At 44.5% G+C, this 21,041-nt stretch overlaps 1 protein-coding gene across 4 annotated transcripts in view; it reads right to left on the bottom strand.

Moving 5' to 3' along the window:
* The window catches only part of TG (thyroglobulin), a 272,807-nt gene that overhangs the window by 164,816 nt on the left and 86,950 nt on the right, over window positions 1–21,041 (bottom strand). For all 4 annotated transcript variants that reach the window (XM_032253958.1, XM_032253934.1, XM_032253944.1 and 1 more), the window contains 7 exons: window positions 11,716–11,781; window positions 9,747–9,827; window positions 6,227–6,364; window positions 5,245–5,424; window positions 3,662–3,773; window positions 1,663–1,742; window positions 782–925 (listed from right to left, as the gene is read on the bottom strand). In XM_032253958.1, coding sequence (XP_032109849.1) covers window positions 782–925; window positions 1,663–1,742; window positions 3,662–3,773; window positions 5,245–5,424; window positions 6,227–6,364; window positions 9,747–9,827; window positions 11,716–11,781 — 801 coding nt within the window. The remainder of the gene's footprint in view (window positions 1–781; window positions 926–1,662; window positions 1,743–3,661; window positions 3,774–5,244; window positions 5,425–6,226; window positions 6,365–9,746; window positions 9,828–11,715; window positions 11,782–21,041) is intronic.

Raw genomic sequence — 21,041 nt, 5'->3', positions numbered from 1 at the left:
CGGCGGAGGTTGCAGTGAGCTGAGATTGTGCCACTGCACTCCAGCCTGGCGCCTGGTGACAGAGTGAGACTCTGTCTCAAAAAAAAAAAAAATGCACCCAGATATAATCAGAGTCATACCTTAAGAACCCAAGTTGGGCCAATGCTGCCTTGGCCCTAAAGTCCTAACTCTATATGCATTGTCAAATACACATAGGTTGTCCCTGTTTTCCTCCACTGGACTACCATGTGCTACACTGCCTTGATTGTCAAGGTAAGAAAACCAAGGGAATGTGCCAGAGTCTACTTCTATTGATTTTGCTTGTCCAGCAACAGTGCCTTCACTATTCTTTGAGGAATATCCCCTACCCTAGTGCATACAGTCTTGTTGGGACTGTCAAGCTGCCCCACTCTCCCTCTGGCAGTGTGCTGACTAAGCCCAGGTGGGATCAAACTCTCCCCCTTGAATTTAAAGGTTGAATATAACCACTAAACCCTATGAAGCAAATTAACAATGATCATGGCACACTGAATAAGTTGTCCATTTGTTCTTGCTACATACGTCCATGGAAATGGTCCACTTCCATCTTTACTGAGACCTAGTTGCACATCCTTCCTTTGAGTCAATGAGCAGACTTCCAATAAGTTTCTTGTCTGCTTAAGTTAAACAGAATCCATTTCTGTTGCTTGAACCCAGTGAATCTTGACTAATCTACTCACCAATCCAAGAACATTGTGTAATGCATGGCTGGGAAATAGTTAACCAAAGATGCTCACATAGCTGTCAAGGGAAAGCTACTTACTGGGCTTCTGGTACCATCCAAAGGGATAAGTATGGACTTCAATGTCAGGAGAGCCACAGTCCAAAATGCGCCATGCTCCTCCATTCTCTTCACTGCACATCTGAAGTCCCAAGCTGTTCAGAGTGAGGCATGTCACCTCTCCTCCTAGGGGGAAAAAAAAAGCAGGATCAGGAAAATGAGTACAATGGAAGAATCTAACGAATGAGAAAAATTCTGCAAATGCATTGTTCAGCAGATATTTGGGATACATCACTATATTTCAGATACTATCTCGGCCACTGCTGAAAAACCAGGTACCTGAAATCAAGGAACCTCTGATCTAAAAGCAAAAGGATAGAGGTGGCTAATACTTATCAGGCAGTTATCATGTACCCAGGGCTGTGCTAGGTCTCTGTTGGTATCACTTCAGTTGATCCTCACATAACCTTAAGAGGAAGGTAGCTTTGGCAGCCTTATATACAAATGAGGAAATTGGGGCTCAGAGAGATTAAGTGACTTTTCCAGAATCACACACTAGTAAGGGAATGAACCAAGCTTTAAATACATATCCTACAAATGGACCCAAAGTTTGTCAAGCTGCCTGAACCAAGCACTGAAAGATGAACAAAAGATAGCTGAGCCAAGAGTGGAAGAAAGAAATTTGGCCAGGCAGAACTGCACAGGTAAAGTGATGATCACGGGACTAGGAGCCATGTCTCAGCTACCACATTTATTAGCCAGTTACCCTCTCCACCCCCCACTTCCTTATCTGTGAACGAGGATTACTTCTCTCTACTCACCTAGAGGAGATGCTGAGGATTTGATAAGCGCATAGATGTGACTGTGTTTTCTAAACTGCAGAGTGCTGTGCACAGGGGAGAGGGAGTTATTACCATTATTACCTTTTAATTGGGAAACATTAAGAAATCCAAAGCCAGTGCAGCATGGGTCCATATCACACAATCGTTCACATTCAAAGAACCTGGCATGGGATGAGAAAGAGAAGGACTGAAGGCTTTCATTGGTGGCCCAGGACCTACGGGGTGGGCTGATTGTAGTCATTCTTGCTTTTGGGGATGAGCTTTTTTATGACTGCTTAAACTGGGGGTGCTTTGGTCTATGTGCATGAGTGGTTTCTTAGCTTTGAGGTTCATTCTGAAAACAAAATTCTACTCCTCTCAGGAATATTGTCCTGCCATTGGTCATTTATTCACCCATTCATTCATCACACCTATATTCTGTGCCTAGAATGTGGCAGGCTCCAATCAAGCTAACTCAGGATCCTAAATGTACTTCTTCAATCCTTTTATGTAAGCAGAAAGTCTCAGCTTTGGACTCTGGGAAAATTAAGAAATAATGGAGAAGGCATTTCTAGAAAGAGGAGAGTTCATGGGCTTACAATCAGGGTGACCCAGCCAGAGGCCTGCTGAAGCAGCAGGAGCTGAGCCTACGCTCCCCTTTGCTTCCCCTCTTAATCACCGTGCAATGTGGATAATCACACTCTACCAATGCATTTCTGTTTTCTGGCTCAGCCCATCCAGCCAGACTCTCTCAAGACTAACCTTCTTATCCATTCAGTGTAGCTACTAGTCCCCACCCTCAGCTTCTAGGGCCAGTCATGGCAGGAGGGACTTAATGGCTTCAAACCAACGTTCCTGGGCTCAGTTCCAAGTTCACATGCTCCTGTCTGACCACTCTTTGTTGAATCCTGAGAGCTTTCTCAAATCCTTTGTCCTTTCTTGGTGTGGGGGTCCTGCCTTGTGATTGCCGTTCTCCTTCCCTGAACCCAAGTCGCATCCCAGTGGTGATGCTTTTATCTGCTGGGCAGCATCTCCACTGTTGGCAGCATCTGTGTCCTAATGCCTGCAAGTCACCTCTCTGCCTTTCCATCTCCTAGTTATCTGCCAACATGCCCACTTACCGTTTCCTTTTCCTATGTTGGAAGATCATTTCTAAGATCTAGTCTGGACCATGCATTTTCTCCACCAATTACATTTCCCTGAGTCCAGATGCACAATCTGCTCCCGTAGTTCCCATCTCAGCTCCATGGTCAGGCTGATCCCTGGTTCCAACCCTCCTTTCATCCACCCTTCCCATCAGCACAGTCGTGTCCAGATGAATCTCAAGACAGACTAGCCTGCCTCACCTTTTTACCCCCATTTTCAAAAGTAGACCTTAAGCACCAGCAACATGATTTAGTTTCATAACTCAAGAGTACTTCATAGATCAATGGTTCATGAATGAATGAATGAAGTTTCAAGTATAAAAGAATTACCAGGGGAAGCTTCCAAAAGTTCGGATTCTTAGACCCCATCCCAGGAAATGCTGATTCAGCAGGTTCGAAATAGGCCCCAAGGATGCAGTTTATAAACAGTACCCAAGAATGCAGATCTGTGGATCTCACCCATTAGAATTCACATTCAGCTCTCCAGGTGATTCTAATGGGTAAGGTCCACAAACAATACTAAGAGAGACATCATCTTCAATTAAAGCAACTAAATAATGACTAAGCAAATAAATCAATAGTAAAATAAATTTTAAAAATAATAAATTACTTATATGCCTATGAGTCTATTAAAATTTCTATTTGCCCTCCAGATTCTGAGTACTACAATGTGAGGTTCTGAGAATCAAGCTTATTACCAAACTTGATAATTTACATTAAATAATAAGACGTAGCGCAGTGGCTTTTTCATCATCCACCTGCTAGTTCAAGGCTAAATACTGTGTTTACTTATCAGTAGCATACCTGAGCTAAGGTTTTCAGATACAGTTACCTCCTCATTACCTCTTACCCCCTTAGCCCTGGGTTTTGCTTCTGTTTCTAACTGTGATTGTGTCATCTTCTTTAGAGAAGTATTATTAATAATAAACGTTAGGAGTGAGACACAAGTAGCTTACCCGGTAGAAATAGATTTTTCAGACATGGGCACTTTATTTCTAATGGATAGCCCCATCAGTTTTTGGAACGGCAGGCGAGTGTAAAAGTTCTTCACTTTATCTTCCAGTATAACTTCATAAAGGAAGAAAGAAAATATATTACTTAGCGACTTGCTGTAGTCAGGAAAATATGAGGATGAATGAGTAAAACCCAGACTGAAAGTTTCCAATTAAAGATGACATATTAAATTCATATTAACTGTCAGTTCCTATCCCGAATTTCACTAAAATGATGGTAAGTCCACATGGACAGAGATTTTTTTTTTAAAAAAGTGGGACACAGCAACAAAATGTTGGAAGCTAGAAAATATGAGGAATAAAAATGGGTTTAATAGACGTAAGAAAACGACTCAACTTCCCTGCGGTAAGAACCAAGAAGCAATGCAGTCTGCCCTCCGGAATCCCACAAGGTATAAGTACGGTAGCCCTGGGGGTGAAGGTGGCCCAAACTGAAGTACTGGCTGAAGTCTCTTTAAGAAGTTATTAGGTCTCTGGATGTTCTCCTCTGCTCTCCGCAGCCAACAACAGCCCCCTCCCCACCATGGAAGAAGGTAGAAGGTTCATTTTCTCAAGAGGACAGAAGAGAGGGTCTCTCAGGCACATCAGGTACAGTCCGTGGCATAAGCACTTCACTGGAAGCAGGAGATTCTTTCAAGTCAGCCTGCATAATGAATATTAAGATGTTCCCCACCTCCATTTTCCAAATGTATTTGGTACCAAAACCACCAGCAGCCAGGCTCATACACCAAGGGCAGACGTTGAAACTCCTCTGAAGGAGGAACCTAAAAATACCGGCGTTAGGAATTCTCCAAAGGGCAGCTCAACTGGATTATCCCTCACAGAAACCTAGAGTCAACAAGCTCCCATCACACATTTGGGGCTACACAGTCATCTTGTGGACCCCTTTGACATTCAAGTGGAAAAATAAGAGTCACTGGACATCAGAGAAAGGCCTCCAACAAACAAGATAGAACAGTAAATGAAGGGTGACAACATCTGGAGAAAACAGACTGTATGGGGTTAAAAAAAATCTCCAAAAGTATGGCATCATTAATGGCCTGGGAGAGAAAAGTCACTGTTGCTGACATTCTCTGTAATATACAGCCAAATGGAAATCTGATACATGCAGTAAAGGCAGCTCTCTTAGGAGAGAGGATTATTTTCTAAAGTCAGTTTGATGCAGTTCTGACTGGCTTCAGATCTCTACAAGGAACATGGACAACTTTACTTTTAAAACAAGAAGAAATTAGTTTTAAGTGTAAATAAACATTTTTGTTTCATTTTTATTTAAAAAAGCCCACTTCTGCATTGAAAAACTGCCCCCAAATAACCTTTTTCATATTTTTTGTTTAAACTGAGACAATCACGCAGTGGTTTATTGATTCTAACCCTGAAAGTTTGGATCCAATTTCCCATCTTCTTGAAACCAATAAAAGTATAAAGAAAACAGTTTTTAAAGAAGAAACTAATCTGGATATTTCTAAAACCACAGAGTCAGCAGCACATCGGAAATACAGTTTATGCAGATTCCTCCAAGTGCTCACCTTTCTTCCGGAACAGGGCCATTGGCCTCTGAGGCAGGATCAATCTGCAGCCCTGGGGACTGGACTCCATGATGTCATTACACTCCTGCACCTCTGGGTAGAGGGTGCAGGTGAAGTACATGGAACCACTGTCTGTTATTATCTCTGCGAGCTGACAGAAAGAGTGTCCCTGCACACAACCTACAGGCAAGAGAGCAGTGTGTTTTTACATACTGCGGGATCTACAGGATTCTCTGGGGGCGGGGGTAGGAAATGCCTGATAGAGATCCCTCCTAGTTACGGCAGAGGCCTGAGATTGTCATGATCATCCAGTCTGGAAGGCCCATGCAAAAACGCTGGGGTTCTGCTAGTTGTGGAGGGGGCTGTGTGCTCCTGAATAAAGGTAGAGTCAAAGGCATAAGGGGCAAATCTCAAACTCAGCAATACAAGAGGGAAAATAGTAACATTCCAGTGGATCCACCCATGGCCATCTCAGAGGGAGTCAGGATCTGCAGACAGAGGCCATGGGACTGTTAAAAACTATGAACTTTATGAATGGTCTCCCTGCACCTGTGCCCATGTCAGCCTATGCCCTGGTATATATGAGCTCCCCAAGGGTAAGAAACATGGTTGATTTGATTCATTTTGGGTGTTCGCTTTCATCTCTAAAATTAAATACAAAGTTTTGAACATAATGCATACTTAATAACTGCCAAATAGATGAATGGATACATGGATGGATGGATGGATGGATGGACGGAGAGACAGGTGGATGAAGATAGGTTCTCGGAGCAGAGTAGAGATTAACTACACTGTAACCTTCTTGGAGATAGGGGTTATGTGTTATCTTTCTTTTATATCATCCATGGTACTAAGACTACAGTGATCCCTAAGTTATGACACAAAATTTGACCTTATCTGTTTCTCAGGAGTTGCCAGACTAGGCCTGTGATGCCTGACTAGAGTGTCTGGAAGAAGAAGGACGAGTTTTAGGGATACTTACGAGAAAGGCACCACAGATTTGCCTGCTGGGCTGAAAACAGGTGCTTGAAAAGCCAGTGCTTCTGGCTGGGCAGTGATCGATTTTCATTGACAATGACCTGGTCAAGGTCCACAGGGGAGAAAAGTTCTGTTGTCAAGCCTGAAAAAGAAGCAGAGAGTCAACTTCCTTTACATTTATCTCCATAGTGAATATGAGAAAAACACAAGAAACACATACACGAACACACACACATACACACACACACACACACACACACACACACACACACACACACACACACACACACCGAGGAGGGGAGAGAGAGAGAGAGAGAGAGAGAATTTTTATGCTGTGTGAAACCAGTGCAGGATTGAAGTCAGTAGACAGAGCTGGGAGTCTGATCAGATAGGAATAGTTCAGAAGGCCCCAGGAAGTCCTAAAAATTATGGGATGGAAAAATCTTAGAATCTAGGTTTGGATAAAGTCTTGGAAGTTATCTGGTCCACCTTTTCACCTAATGCAGAAGTTTTCCCCTTGAGACTTCTGGCTAATGCCTCTGTGGCTTGTCATGACATCATTGTACTGACCACAGCAGCTCACTCCATCATTAGTAAGTTGTATAGTTAAGTTCTCTTTCTGTAACTTTGAACCACTGATCCTCTTTCTGTCTTCTGAAGCAACAAGGAAGTCCAGCCTCTCTCTCAAATGGTAGTCTGTGTCTATAAAGACAGCTTTCAGCTCTGCTTAACCCAAACTTGAACGTTCTAGCTCAACCATTCCCTGAGTCTTTCTTCAGGTATTCACATGCCACAACCCCAGCTTTTCCTGGGGCCTCCACTGCCTACAGAACAGAAGTCCAAGTTCTTTTCTTAATCTGGGCTCTACCTGCATTTTGAGCCTCACCTCGGATTGTTTGGATTTGCACTCCAGCAGCACAACAGTCCTGCTAATTCTAGCTCATCACCACACTGTTTGCAGTCCCTGTGCAATTGCTCATGCACTTCCCTCTGTTGGCTCAAGCTCCGTTACACCCTCCTCCCCCACCCAGCTTAGTGCAACTCATGTTTCAAGGATCAGCTTTGCTCCCTCCTGCTCTGATGTCCTGTGGCTCTATAAAGAGGTTCAACAGGGCCAAGGGCCCTGACATCCAGGCCCTTGGCCCTGGGGATAGCTCTGTATCCTTGGAGGCCTCTGTCTTCCAGGGGGACATACAATGGTGGCATGAGGTATACCAGGAAGATGAGCTGGGGAATGTTTGCCATGTCCATCCATTCAGGGCTCTGTATAAGAGGCACTATATCCCATATACACCTCCACTTTGGTGTGGACTTGAGCACTGCACTCTCCTTGTCAGTACCTGTCAGCAGCCACTTTCCACACTCCATAAATCTGGATCAAAAAGACTGAGCTTCTTTACTAGAAAGAACCACAGTCAGGATAAAGACTTCACAAGCATTTGGCAAGGTCAGAAGTTTGATGCCAGCAGAGGCCCCAGAGACCATGTTACCACCCCAGCCCTCATCTCATGTGATTGTGTAATGGCCAGTCCCCATGCCTGTCTCCCCATCGAACCATGACTAGCACAAAGTAGAAGCTCAGGGAGATCACAGGTTGCCCCTCAAGATGGCAGCGTAAGAGAAGAGAACCAAGGCAGCAGGCCTGAATGCACACCTGCTCCTGGAGCCTTGGCACTGGTGTTCCCCTTACCTGTAACACCGTTTCTCAGGTGTACCTGGGAGTGTCTGGCAGCTCCTTCTGGCCTCCTCTGAGAAACCTTTCCTGGCCCCTGCAGGCTGCTATCATTCCTTCTCCTGCATTCTCACTGCACCTGACACCTGTCCACATTGCACCCCTTGCCACATTGTCACGCAGTGGCTGGCACGTGGAATTCTCACTAGTCTATGAATGTTCAAGGCCATGGCCGCATGTGCTCAAAAATGTCTGTTGGATGAAAGAATGAATACTGAAGCCCCTTCATCTTATGCCTGGTTTACATGCTGTATTACATAAAGCCATTTCCTACTTCTTTTAAGACTGCACCATCCTTAAAAGCAAGGAGACCAACCACTCTCATTGGCTTCCTGAGTTTGTCTCAAACATTCAGACGAATGGCAGTAACCTGATACACAAAGGGGAAGATTCCTCACTGTCCTCTGAATCAGAGAGGCCATTCCCATGAACACTGAGAAGTACCATCCAAGTAAACGAGCACATGGAGACGCCACCCGGCCTGGACTCAATGCGATTTCTTCTCCAGGCAGTTTATCTCCTTGAGCCCAGGAATGCCATCAACTGAGAAAGGGAAAACTGAGCTGAGCCTTGTCTATTCACCCTGACTCCCTAGAAGGTCTCCAGTGGGGGCCAAGCTCCCCTTCTAGGGGAGAGGATGGGGAACGTCCTGTGTGAATCATGTGAGAGTTTGGCAGACGCTGCCCTGAGGCAGTGTGTGATGATGGATTTGTCAGAACCTTCTCAAGTGCCACTAACCCACACACATTTACATTGTCACAGCTGTGTGGCTACCTTTCAAAGGCACTGCCAAGTGCAAACACGATGCCCGATCAAAGAGGGGAGGGCAGAGTGCTGGGCAGTTTTTGGTATGTTAAGAACCAGGCACTGTGCCAAGTGTTTGTTATCAATTAGGATAAGAGGTAGACAAGATTATTTTACACAAGAATCCAAGGCTTTTAGCGGGGAAGCAAATTCCCCATGGCTGTGCAGTAAGGCATGCATTCAATGGCAGAAATGTGGTTCGGGGTCGAGTATCTGCTCTGTAATGTGATGGTTTTTCCCTTGCACCATGTTGTCTTCCTACGCCAGCAGTCTGCTCTGGCTATCCCTCTTCTTCTTCCCTTCCACTTCCTTCTTTCCTTCTGCTCCTACTCCTCTTCCTACAGTGTGTGCATGCATGCAAATACACACATGTGCACACACGCGCGCGCGCACACACACCACAGACCTCAGGCGATGTCTTGTCTCCTGGTCCTTGCTGAGCCTGTATTGAGCAGCTGGTCTCCCTCCCTCTCTGAGTTTTTTGCTCCACCTCAGTAATAATAATCAGACACTCTCGAGGTAGAGAAGTCCCAGATAGTACATACGTACTATTCCCATTTGTGTTTGGAATAATAGCTCTCACTGTATGCCGCGACACGCAAAAGATTCTCACAGACATCTCATTCATTAAACAATTTCAGAATATTTACACTTTGCTTATACTCTTCAGGGTTGACATAAGTGAAGCTGGCACAGTCAGGTGAACCTTGCTCTGTTTCTTTTTTTTTCAAGGTTATTATGGTTGCCTTCCTTTCCTGCAACAGTGATGAATTTGCAATGGTTTTGCCTTAGTTTCTGTGCCAAATGCTCATCTGAGGAGTGTTCCATATTTGTAAGCTGGATAACTGGGTCAGAAGATTAAAGGGGGGTCCATGGATACAGAGTAGAGCGATGTCAATAGGTCCGCTCATTGATTAAACTCCTGGTGCACACATTTTGTCTCTGCATTCAGATACCCAAGTGTGTAAGAAGGTTCTGGGGTTGGTACCTGTTTCTGTTAGAGATGTTGGCCTCGGCACTGTGCCTTTTCTGCATCCCACAGACTCAGGCCGAGACCCCATGTCAGAATCTAGGAGGAAAAAAAAAAGAGTTGTTTCAATGTTGGGAAGAACGGGTAGTATTCCACTGGTCAACCAAATGGTAACAGCAATGTGAGAAATTCTCAGGGCCTAAAGCCAGGTGCCTGCGATAAAATCTGGAACAGATGTCCTGACGTGTAGATCCGCAGTCTTTTGTTTTATGTGGAACATCATCCAACCTCTCAATGACAGAACAACCATTGTCTGTGATATTGAAATTATTAACATATGCAAAGCCCTTTTGAGTTAACAATATATGCTCATAAATATTGCTGTTTATAACATCCTATATAGGCAGAGAACAAGATTTCCATAAAAACTGAGACTTAGAGAGGCAGAACAGTTTATCCCAGACCACTCAAGTGGCCAGTAAATGATTTAGAAATTTTAAAAATTTAACCAAATGTCCAAGTCAGGAATAGGTCTTCCATGAAAGTGAGGGCCTATGGTGATGCAGGTATTGGGCAGGTCTCAAGGCACTTCCCTATAGTGCAGCAAATGTCCTAGACAAATGTATGTCCTTCAACTTTCATCAGTTAACACTTTATCAGCAATGTCTGATAACTAGGAAGTGCTGGACTTGGGACATACTACCAGTGTCTGGTTTCAACCTCAGGACCTCCCAGGTATCCCATGGGCATTTCACGTACCCTCTCCAAGTCTCATTTTTCTTGCCTGGAAAATGAATAAAATATCACCCCCTCTTTAGACCTACCTTATAGGTATAACTAAATGAGAAAAGTAGTACATAATCTTATTTTACCTCTTTAACACGAAAATGATGGCAAACACCTTCCTTTTCTTTTTTCCTCTTCTGCCTCCTCCTCTTTTGCCTTCCTTCTCTTCCTGTTCGTCACCACCGCCCCACCCCCAACATTACTCAGCAGGTATTGTATGTACGGCACTGTTCTAAGCACTTTTCAGGCATTCCTCCATTATTGCTCAGGTAACTCTAAGATCAGTGCTATCTGTGTCGCATGTCAGCCATGCGGAATCTGGGCATGAGAGGCTGGTCCACGGGCTCCCAGTTACACAAGTGAGGATTGATGGCACCAGGATTCACATCCCATCACTCCAACTCTATGCCTTCCTGCTCTTTCAGTTTATCAGCACAAGTCACCAATCCTCTCTCAGGACACTGAAGATCAGTGAGGAAAGATTAAGGGGACAGGACGAGGGTGATATGGGGTCAGGGGCCTTTCCTTATGCCTCTCACCCAGCACATATGGCCATGACCTGTGATGGGCCACTGCTCCATCTGCTCTCTCCTGAGGCTAGAACCCTTCAAGAGTTCATCTCTCTCCTAAATGCCGTTCATTTTCCCTGGGTCTGAGTTGTCACTTGGTCAACATTCAGAAAACTCTAAGGAGGACAAAGAAGCAGAAGGGAAATGCCAAGCACACATGTTGTCGGACTCCATTTCTCCCCACTCTGTCCCACGCACCCAAGTAGCATTATCTCTGAGCAGGAATTCAGGGCACTACCTGCCTGAGGTCCTGTCCCCAGTCCCTTAGCCTCAGGGAGAAAGGCACACGGGGCTGAGTCCCCTTGGAGAAATGCCTCCTGTGCTTTGCAATGGCTCCAAACTCCCCTCCTGGGAAAAAGGGTGTCCTGCGGTCAGCAAACTTTATCTCATGGGAACCTAGTGCTTCCTCCCTCTACCCTTTCTCGGGTTTCCACAGTAGCTATTTTTCTTTTAGACTTTGGCATCTTATCTGATGAGCTGGAGCCCTTCTGTTCCACAGAAAGTATGCATTTGGAAAGTGACTCTCTACCTATTTCTCTATGGAAATGAAGTGGCCTGTGAATGAGAGATGGTGCCAGACAATCTCATGTAATCAGTGTCCTGCTAACCCCCTCTTCCACTGTGGAGCTTACCTTTCCAGAGATAAACCTGCTGAAAATTGGCAAAGGTGCCTTGAGTTCCTTCTAGGGGTGTCAGACCTGCAAAGGAAGATGTTTATTTTTATGAGTTTGAGTGTGCTATCACTGCATACCCACCATTACTGCAATAGCCCATTTCCCTTGATGCAGGCTCTTCCTAGGCCTGAAAACTCTGTTTCCTACCCGAGGTATAACCCAGGAGCTTCTTGCAGCTCTATTCCAGCTCCCTGGCCCAAAACCAAAGTTGGTCAGATGTCAGGTGTCATGCTGAGGGCACCAAAGGAACTACTTTCATGAGGGGTTGTGAACCTATGACTCAGGAGAGTCATTTAAGGAACTGGATATAGGCTTGAAGAAAGCAAAACTCCTGGGACATTTGAGGGTTATGAGTTTTCCACATCACTTAACTCCTCAGAGACTCTTGCCTCATTGGTAAATGTGGACAGCAATTTCAAGAATGGAAATACTGTACATAAACAATCTTCCGCAGTCCTCAACATTTGATAGGCAGCCACTTGGCAGCTGCCATGACTCAATTGATTACTAATATCAGATTTTCCCTTCTGGCAAACTGTTCTCCCCTGCAGGCCATTCTGGATGATACTAGACTTGCCACACCATCTCTTGAAGGTTGGTGCTGCCCCTTTTGCCTTCGTTCAGTCTTCAGTTCCTTTCAATATCCCGTGATATGGAAGGTGGAGGAAAGAACCCAGATAGCAGAGTCTGGAGGTAAAGAGGCCCCACGCTAAAGGAAAGAGCTGGCTGATTGCTTGAGATGTCAAGATATGATCAAACTTTGCTTTAAATTATCATTAGGAGGTTATATTTTTTTTTACATTTTTAAATTTAAATTTTATTTTACTTTAAGTTCCAGGATACAAGTGCAAAATGTGCAGGTTTGTTACATAGGTATACATGTGCCATGGTGGTTTGCTGTACCTACCAGCCCATCATCTAGATTCTAAGCCCCGCATACATTAGATATTTGTTCTAATGAAGAGCTAGTTATTGATAAACAGTTATTACCATTTATCCAACACTAGCAGGGGTATCTAAGACAGAGAATACAGTCATGGGTTCTTAGTTTCTGTTTCTAATTTGGCCAGTAAAGCCCCTTCATCATCACTCTTTTTCGCTTATCATTAAAGACAGAAACTAAAAACCATGGTGTCAGACTACTAAAATCCTAAAACAAAACAAAACAGAACAAGAACAAATGGTGTATTATACAAGCTTGCATGAAAATCCCCATCTAGTACCTAATTTAAAACTCACAGGCGTGCTGTAAAGTAAGGTTCCCGATTTCCAGGTAAAGGAATTGAAGTCAAGAAAGGTTAATGCAAGAATTTAAGCTTTGTCTGTTTGGCTTCAAATTCCATACTCCTTCCTCACCACCACACTAAGGAGAGGATAATATACAGCCATGCATCTCTTAACAACCAGAATACGTTCAGAGAAATGCAATTTTGTGTGATCATAGAGTGCACTTACATAAGCAAAGATGGTCTCTATACTTTTATTTACATATTTTTTATATTAAAAACAAAACGTCCTAGCATCATTACTGAATAGCAATCATTTCCCCTACTTAATATAGAATGCCAGTAGCAAGTGCTATGTATTAGGTTTCTATTATCATCCATTATAATCTTATAGATTAATCTTATAGTCTTATTCTCTATTATAGTCTAATGGGATAAGCATTACATAGGTGGTCCTTCATTGGTCAAAATGTCTTTTTGAAGTACCTGGCTGCACTTCAGAATTCTGTCCATCTGACATGGCAAAAATGTTAAAGGTGTTATGTTTAAAGATGTATGGACTGAACTCTCTGGAAAACTTGGCCATCAAAGTGACAAGTTCCCCCCAGGGCTGACCATGTTCTAGGACATGGAGGTGAGCCAAAAATACTGCATTGCACTTCCATCTGATTTTACTTCTGAAATGGGAATAAACAATGGTGCTAGAACTTCTCAGACTTTGCAATGCTGGGATGTCTCTCTAAAGCAGCCACTCAAAATTCTGTCATACCCTTCTTTAGCAGGTAAAAGTTATTTATAAAAATTTGCGCAAGTGAACACCTATGCCATCTGAGAGATGTGGACTTGGATCTGCAATTCCTGGACTTGTTTTCCACACTGCAGGGGAGACCTTATCATATACTCCTACTGCAACAACACAGATCCAGTGACTGGGCACTGCTCAATCTGTGTTCCATTTTCACTCTCTCCTCATGATAGTATCATTTGATTATTTCAAAGGTCAGGCTATGGGGCTTTAGACTTGTCATGAGGGACATTAGATAATTTATTTTTTTAAATCTTTTTATACTCGAATCTATCGATATACTGATTCTTGAGAGAAAGAAAGAAAGAAAGACTATATGTAGGTATATAGAAGAGATACAACTATAGATATAACCTATATGTTCATATAGGTAATATGTAATACAGATGTAAAACAAATAAGCTTTTTAAAATACTTTAGGTCATGCACTACCATTCTTATTTAACCTGTAAAAGTTAAAGAAACAATATTTACCTCTAGAGTATTATATTGGTCTCAAGTCTAAGGCTGATGCCAATGACCACATTAAGTAGTTTACCATGAAATACATTCGCAGTGACCTGGATGAGACTGGAGACTAATATTCTAAGTGAAATAACTCAGGATGAAAAACCAAACATCATATGTTCTCACTGATATGTGGGAGCCAAGCTATGAGCATGCAAAGGCATAAGAATAATACAATGGACTTTGGAGACTTGGAGGAAAGGGTGGGAGGGAGCAACGGATAAAACACTATAAATAGGGTGCAGTGGATACTGCTCAGGTGACGGGTACACCAAAATCTCACAAATCACCACTAAAGAACTTATTCATGTAACCAAACACCGCCTTACCCCAATAACCTGTGGAAAAATAATATATGCGTGTGTGTGTGTGCATGCGTGTGTGTGCATGCGTGTGTGTGTGTGTGTGTGTGTGTGTGTGTGTGTGTGTAGTTTACTATGAAATAATTTGGGGCATTTCGGTTATAGTCCCTCAATACAAATACAAATTCGGTCACATCCCCATGCCTGCACCTTCCTAAGAGCAGTATTCCTTAGGAAATGCCAAGAGGAAGGTATTGACCTCTCAGCAGTCTCAGTGACTGACTTGGGGTGAGCTGGTGGTGAGTCTTTCTGGGACTCTTACTTTTGTTCATATATGTGCCCTGCTTTACATAATGTCAAAAATGATAGGTGCCCCTTTTATCACCCAGAGACAAATGGGTGCTTCCTGCAGGTGCACATCAGTTTAAGACTGTTTTTTTTGGCCCAGAATGTACTGAACTGTGATAGGAAGCAGACCTTCTTATATACTCTGTCCATCTCAAGGCAACAGAGCCCTGGGTCTGCCAGCCTGAGAAATATGCTGTGTTAAGTTCATCCTTGGTTTTTGCCTGTTTCAACAAAATTTAATCCAATGGAATTCAACTAAACTCGGCACATGTACGTAGAGCACCTTGGTAGGTCCAGAAAGTCACTTGACCAGCATCTACAGAGATTACTGTGTCCTGGGAAGCACCCTTGTCAATCACCACAAGGAAAGTTTTATAACCCCTTGGTGGTCTTCATAATTCATATGATTACCAAGTCTCCATAGGATACATAGAGAATACTGGGGTAAAAGAAAGAATGTTGCCCATTCCCATTTCTACATCCAAAATCACTTCCTCCTGCTTTCTAAATCAGTTAATAGGGCCACCTTCTTCTCAGGTCGTCCTTGGCTCCTCCCTCTCCGTTGGTCTGCGCATTCATTCAGACTACTTCCTAAACTGTTCTTTACTCTTTCCTCTCCTCTGAACCCTCCCTCTCAGCTCAGGCCTTACCACATCTCCTAACTTCATTAGGCTTTAGCTGATCCCCACCCCAGCCTTGACTTGGCCTCCTCCCATCCCTCAGCGACACAGCCCCCAGGTATTCATCCGGAAAGGCAAACCTACCTTTGGTCCTGCAGTAGCTACAGAGATGTCAGAATTCAGCTCCTTGCAATCTGGCTCATAATAGCTGACGAGCCTTATCCTCTACTCTGTCTCTAAAGTGCCCACCTCCCCAGTCACACTGAATGCTTGCTGTCAGGCCTCTGCATCATTGCACATATTTTTCTCTCTGCCTAGAACCCTGTTCTCTTTCACTTGATTGACCTCTACTCATTCTTTAAGAATCAAGTTCTGCATCACCACCTGCTGAAAGGCTTCCCTGAGCTCTCCAGCTGGTCACACGCCCCCCTCCTTTGAGTTTGCAGTACTCAGAGATCTTCTTTCTCTCCCCTCATGGCTGGTGGTTATTATCCAGCTTCTTGGATACACGGTAAATCCCCTCTTTATATCTCCCACTCCCCCGGCATAATTCTTGGCACAGAACTGGCATTCAGTGCCTAAGTAAATGCAAGGATAAAGGAGGGAAAACAAAACAATGAATGATACTCAGAGCCCACCGAATAAACACAGAACGTCGTCCTCCCACACATAAGGTTAGCCCCACATTAGTTTTCCTAATCAGACTTCTGACTCTTGACTCTATTCCCCCACATTTCCCTAATAGAATATTGATGACCGTAAGAAGGTACACAGAACACAAGCAAGCATCGTTCCTCCTCTTCCCTGATAAATGATAACAGTTCATTTCTTCCACAATAACTGAGTTAGAATAACCCTGCTACACACACCAGCCTCCAGCCCCTGATTCTGGGTCACTGCCCCTGTGATCAAGGCTGCAGGAGCACAAACACACCGAGAACTTGGGTTTTGAGCCTGATTCTCCAGCACTGCTGAGTGTCACGTGGTCTTTATTCAAAAACCTTCCGCGGAGATCATGTGCTGCATCTGTGGCAATCAGTTTTAATCCACGCCCTCATATTAAACTGGGCAGGATCCTAATGGAAAAGCACATTCTAGGAGTGGTCATGTGGCAGGGAAAAGCTGCTGTCCAGGAGCCCCACCTCCAGGAAGAAGTCACAGATACATCAACTCTTTATCCCCAGTTAATACCACCACCACCACCACCACCGGGCTTTGTTCATTAGCATAATGAATGCTGGAAAGAGGCTTACATTTATTGGTCAGATTCATAGCATTCAAAACACATGGCTTGGTTAAATGTATTGCGGTGTCACTCCTATGCTGGCAGGAAGAGATTGTGACAGATTTCTGAACCCAACAGCCCTAGAGCTGTGGCTTGATTCAAAATGGGTCTGTGATCGGTCACTGATCTGAAGGATTCTTGTTCATTTGATTTTGAAGACAAGGTGAGTTGAGTTCAGCTGTGAGAATAGTATTGGTTCTGTCTTAAATAAACCTATCCAACAAGGTGCCAAGGATAGCAAGCTGGGGCTTCACTGGGCCCACTGAACAGGTGACAGGTCATGACAGTTTCTGGGCCTATTTGCTAATAACTGCTTGGATGTGTGGCAGAATTTGGAGACTTTTTTCATTCAATCCACCAGTGAGTTGTGGGGGGAAAGACCTCCAGCCATTAAAGATGACTATTACGGAGAATCAGCTGACACTCCCGGACCTCCAGTGTGGGTTAGGAGGTTCAGAATGGTTGCTGGAGGTCTATAAGGTTGGAGTCTCCCAGGGTCCTTCCTTTCCAGCAGATGGTGCCCAGGCCCAGGGGAAATGAGGCCTGGTCAGCTGGACCAATACAATGGCACTTGCCCCAGGAGGTCATGTGTTTCCCTCGCCCCTCTCCTAGACAGTGAGCTTCCTTAACAGGAGGCAGATATCAGGATCTCTACATCCCACTTCCCAGCATGAAGCAGATCTGAATAAATGATCGTGGCATAAAGGAAACCTGAGTTGTGCCACTGGTGAGTTGAATAACCTTAAGGACATTCCCCTGAGTACCAATGCTTTACTCTTTCCCTCAGTAAATGGAGAAAATGCCATTTACTCTCCAGGCCTTAGAGGATGAGTAGAAATTACGTATGCAACATGAACTGCTGGTCTATGCCCAGGGCTCTGAGGGAGCTGCAGAAAGCCACAGCTGCCCTTGGCACAGTGGCAGGATGGACGGGTCGGGAGTTGCTGCTCTCCCTGCAATTGTCAGCCAAGTCCTCTGCAGCACTGCTGGGTGCACATCCTGTTCCTTGGCTCAGCTGGTCGGGTCATTCTGAAGTGTGTTTTGCACTGATTCAGGGAATTACAACAGCTTACAACTCCACCCTTTCTTGGCTGTTGTCTCTTCTCTGCTACTTCCCCTGAGATACTGTTCATATTCCTTGTCTTTCCTATTTAAATGATGCTCCTGAATCTTTGTCTCATGGTTGATTCTGGGAGAATCCAAACTCTAAACTGAGACACAAAGCATAGCACTAAGCACATGGCAACGCACAGTCTGTGACAACAGCAACTAATAACTGATAGGGCCCTTTTTAAATGGCCCATCCTACTTCTAGGCATTCATCAGCCATCCAATCTGGATGCATCTGGTTGCAATGAGTAACACAGGTGTATTGTAAGTTTCTCCACTGAGGTCCTGGCATCCCAAGATAATGACAATCACTGACATAAAACAGCCCCCTACAAACTGAACATCAGGCATCAGGCAAAGCCTCATAATCACTGAACATTAAGCCATCTGAATCCAGGATGAACCTAGTAGTATTTCTGCCAAGGCTTTTCTCTTCTATCAAACTTTACATCTGTGTGGCATTAGGGAACATTTATTCTGCCCGTTTTCCATTTATTTGCACTTTAAGATTTCTCAAAAACTAGTCATATGCAGTCCCAGAGCTTTCTAAGATGTTTTTCTGAGAAATAAAAATGTTGACCCAGGCAACGGCAAATAGTCAAATACACTCAGGGATGCTCATTGGAAATTTGGGAGATCCAGCTTCCTGTGTGGATTTCTCTCTGGAGAACACACATCAACCCAGGCACCAAGGCGAAGTAAAATCTCATATTCTCAGCCATCACTCATTGCTGATGGCAGGAAAGTGAAGCCTCAGAGCCAAAGGTGCTGTATCTTCAAATTAGATAAAAATGGCCTCCAAATGTTTTGTGTGATTGGTTGTTTGGGGGCGTATTTGTTTGTTGGGGGCTGGTATTAGAAGTCAGTCCTAACTTCTATGGGACAAGTGACCTGAAGGAGGCTTTTACCAAACAGGAAGGGATATGCTAAGGGGACATTCATGTCTCTACAATCCTCGTCAGTCCACTAAGATGGGCAAACAAGAGGCCTGCTGTATTTAATAATCTCTGCGTCTCTCACCCAATCTACCTTGTGAGCTCCTTCAGACCAGAAGCCACTCTCCCCATCTTTGCATTCCAGACCTGGCTTGGTCACCTCATCCTCACACCCACACAGCAGGTGCTCAGGATGGGAGGGAGGGAGGAGGGAACACAAGGGCTGCTTCCCCATAGGGGAGGGCTTCCCTCCTCCACAGCTGTTTGCGCATCTCCCAGCTCCCCTATGCAACTCACAGTTGACCCTACAGCTTTTCTGAATCTTCTGTTCTCTTCTCCCAGCAGCCCTGTAAAATCCTTGAAGTGGAATATCCCATTAGCCGGCATTAATACCTAATATCCAGAGCATAGCTGGCCCCAAAGTGATGTCTGAGGAGTGACACTCTCAGTTACTGGAGACGCCTTAATTTTCTGGCACAATAACAAGGAAAACTCCAAAGCACTTTCCACTTCCAGCAAATTGCACGCAGGATTGTGGAAGCAGAAGGTGGCAGCGGGGGGTGGGTGGAAAGCTTCCACAAGACAGCAGTGGTCTCCAAAGCTGAAGCCTTGAGACCCGGCCATGGCACTAACGTAAAGATTGTTTCTCAGGGTATGTCATGTCATAGCTCCAAACTTCACTCTCATGAGTGAAATTTCGATATAACCAACTGCCTCACCAGAGTGCCCAAAGGATCGATTGAGTTGTACGTGAAAGCACTTTGTATAATGCAGTGCAGATACTGATATACTTACTACTTGAATTTGTGTTCTGTTGGGTTGTAACTTGCTACACCTGGTGGCAATCAATTCATTTTTCCTTTATAAATAAATGCTACTCTCCATTACCCAGGTCATCTGTTGAACCAGAGCCTGACAGTACCAGTGAACTGATCAATGAAAACAGATGTCTGCACCTAGAAGTCCCATGGGTGCCCCTGTTGGGTGTGCTGTCAGGGAACCAGGGACCAGAGAACAAGGCATTCTTCGAGGGCTATAGCGCATGCCAGCACTTCACTCAGTAATCTGTGAACAAGTGCCCCCATTGCACAGTGGAGGCCTTGACGCTGAAGATGGTCAAGTGTCCTGAATAAGGCCACAGAGCTAGGGGAAACAGCCAGGCTCAATTCCAGGCATTTTCACTCCCACCCCTTGTGCCCCATCTTCAGTGTTCACTGCGAGCCTGCCCCGCTCAGCACCACTCTGCTGTTCCACACATATTCTTTCTTCATCCTCACAACTACCTGGAGAGTCAGAGGCCATCATTATCCTCACTGTATAATTGGGAAGACCAAAGCCTAGAAGGGCCACACGGTGAGGACACATTCACAGTGGAATTCAAATTCCAGGGCCTGATTCAGAGTCTGTCTTCACAACCATCCACCCCATTGTTATACTGCGAGGAAGAGGCCAGTTCTCAACCAAATTTAGTGGGAATGGAGTTTGTCTTTATTGTCACTGGCACCTCCCCATGTTCTTTCAAATCATTCCACGCCCTCCCCTGCAACTGTTCCTATACCCAGAATCCTCTTCCTCTTTTCCTCCTTCAATATCTGTTGATAGAAAAGGGTATCTATCAGCTCTTCACACTGTAGTAAGAATTTAAAGTACTGCACCCCCTCCCTCTCACCCCCAGGGGTTAATCACACTAAAAGGCTGACCTCTTATTTTGAAAAGGAAAGATCTGTGTCCTGTTGCCTTCAATTGGAGGGAGCCTCCTAATCAGTCTTTATATAGTGCAACCTCCAATTTGGAATATCAAGACTGCCTGAATTCCCCATCACAGCGCACACTGCTTAAAGCCACAACCTCACCCCAGAATACACACCCACACACATAAGGCACTGAAAAAAAACAGACATTACCAAAGTCCTTTGGTGATCACTTCTTCCCCGGGAGGCCAGACAAGGGCACAGACCTCATTTCTTGGGCACATACCAAGCACACGCTCTGGGTTGAGCAATTCACTCTGGATTTATGGCCCTGAATATATCATATGTCTTTCTTGAAATGCCTGCGTTCACCCTGTGCTACCTCTTGGAGTAATGAATGCCATGTGTTTACTAGCCACCATTTCAATAAGTGATTTGATTGTATTTACCCCAAA

The sequence above is a fragment of the Sapajus apella genome, unplaced genomic scaffold (assembly GCF_009761245.1).
Source record: "Sapajus apella isolate SASKATOON/1434 unplaced genomic scaffold, GSC_monkey_1.0 scaffold3, whole genome shotgun sequence".
In the NCBI taxonomy this organism is placed as follows: domain Eukaryota; kingdom Metazoa; phylum Chordata; class Mammalia; order Primates; family Cebidae; genus Sapajus; species Sapajus apella.
This window is presented reverse-complemented; position numbering and strand designations above follow the sequence as displayed.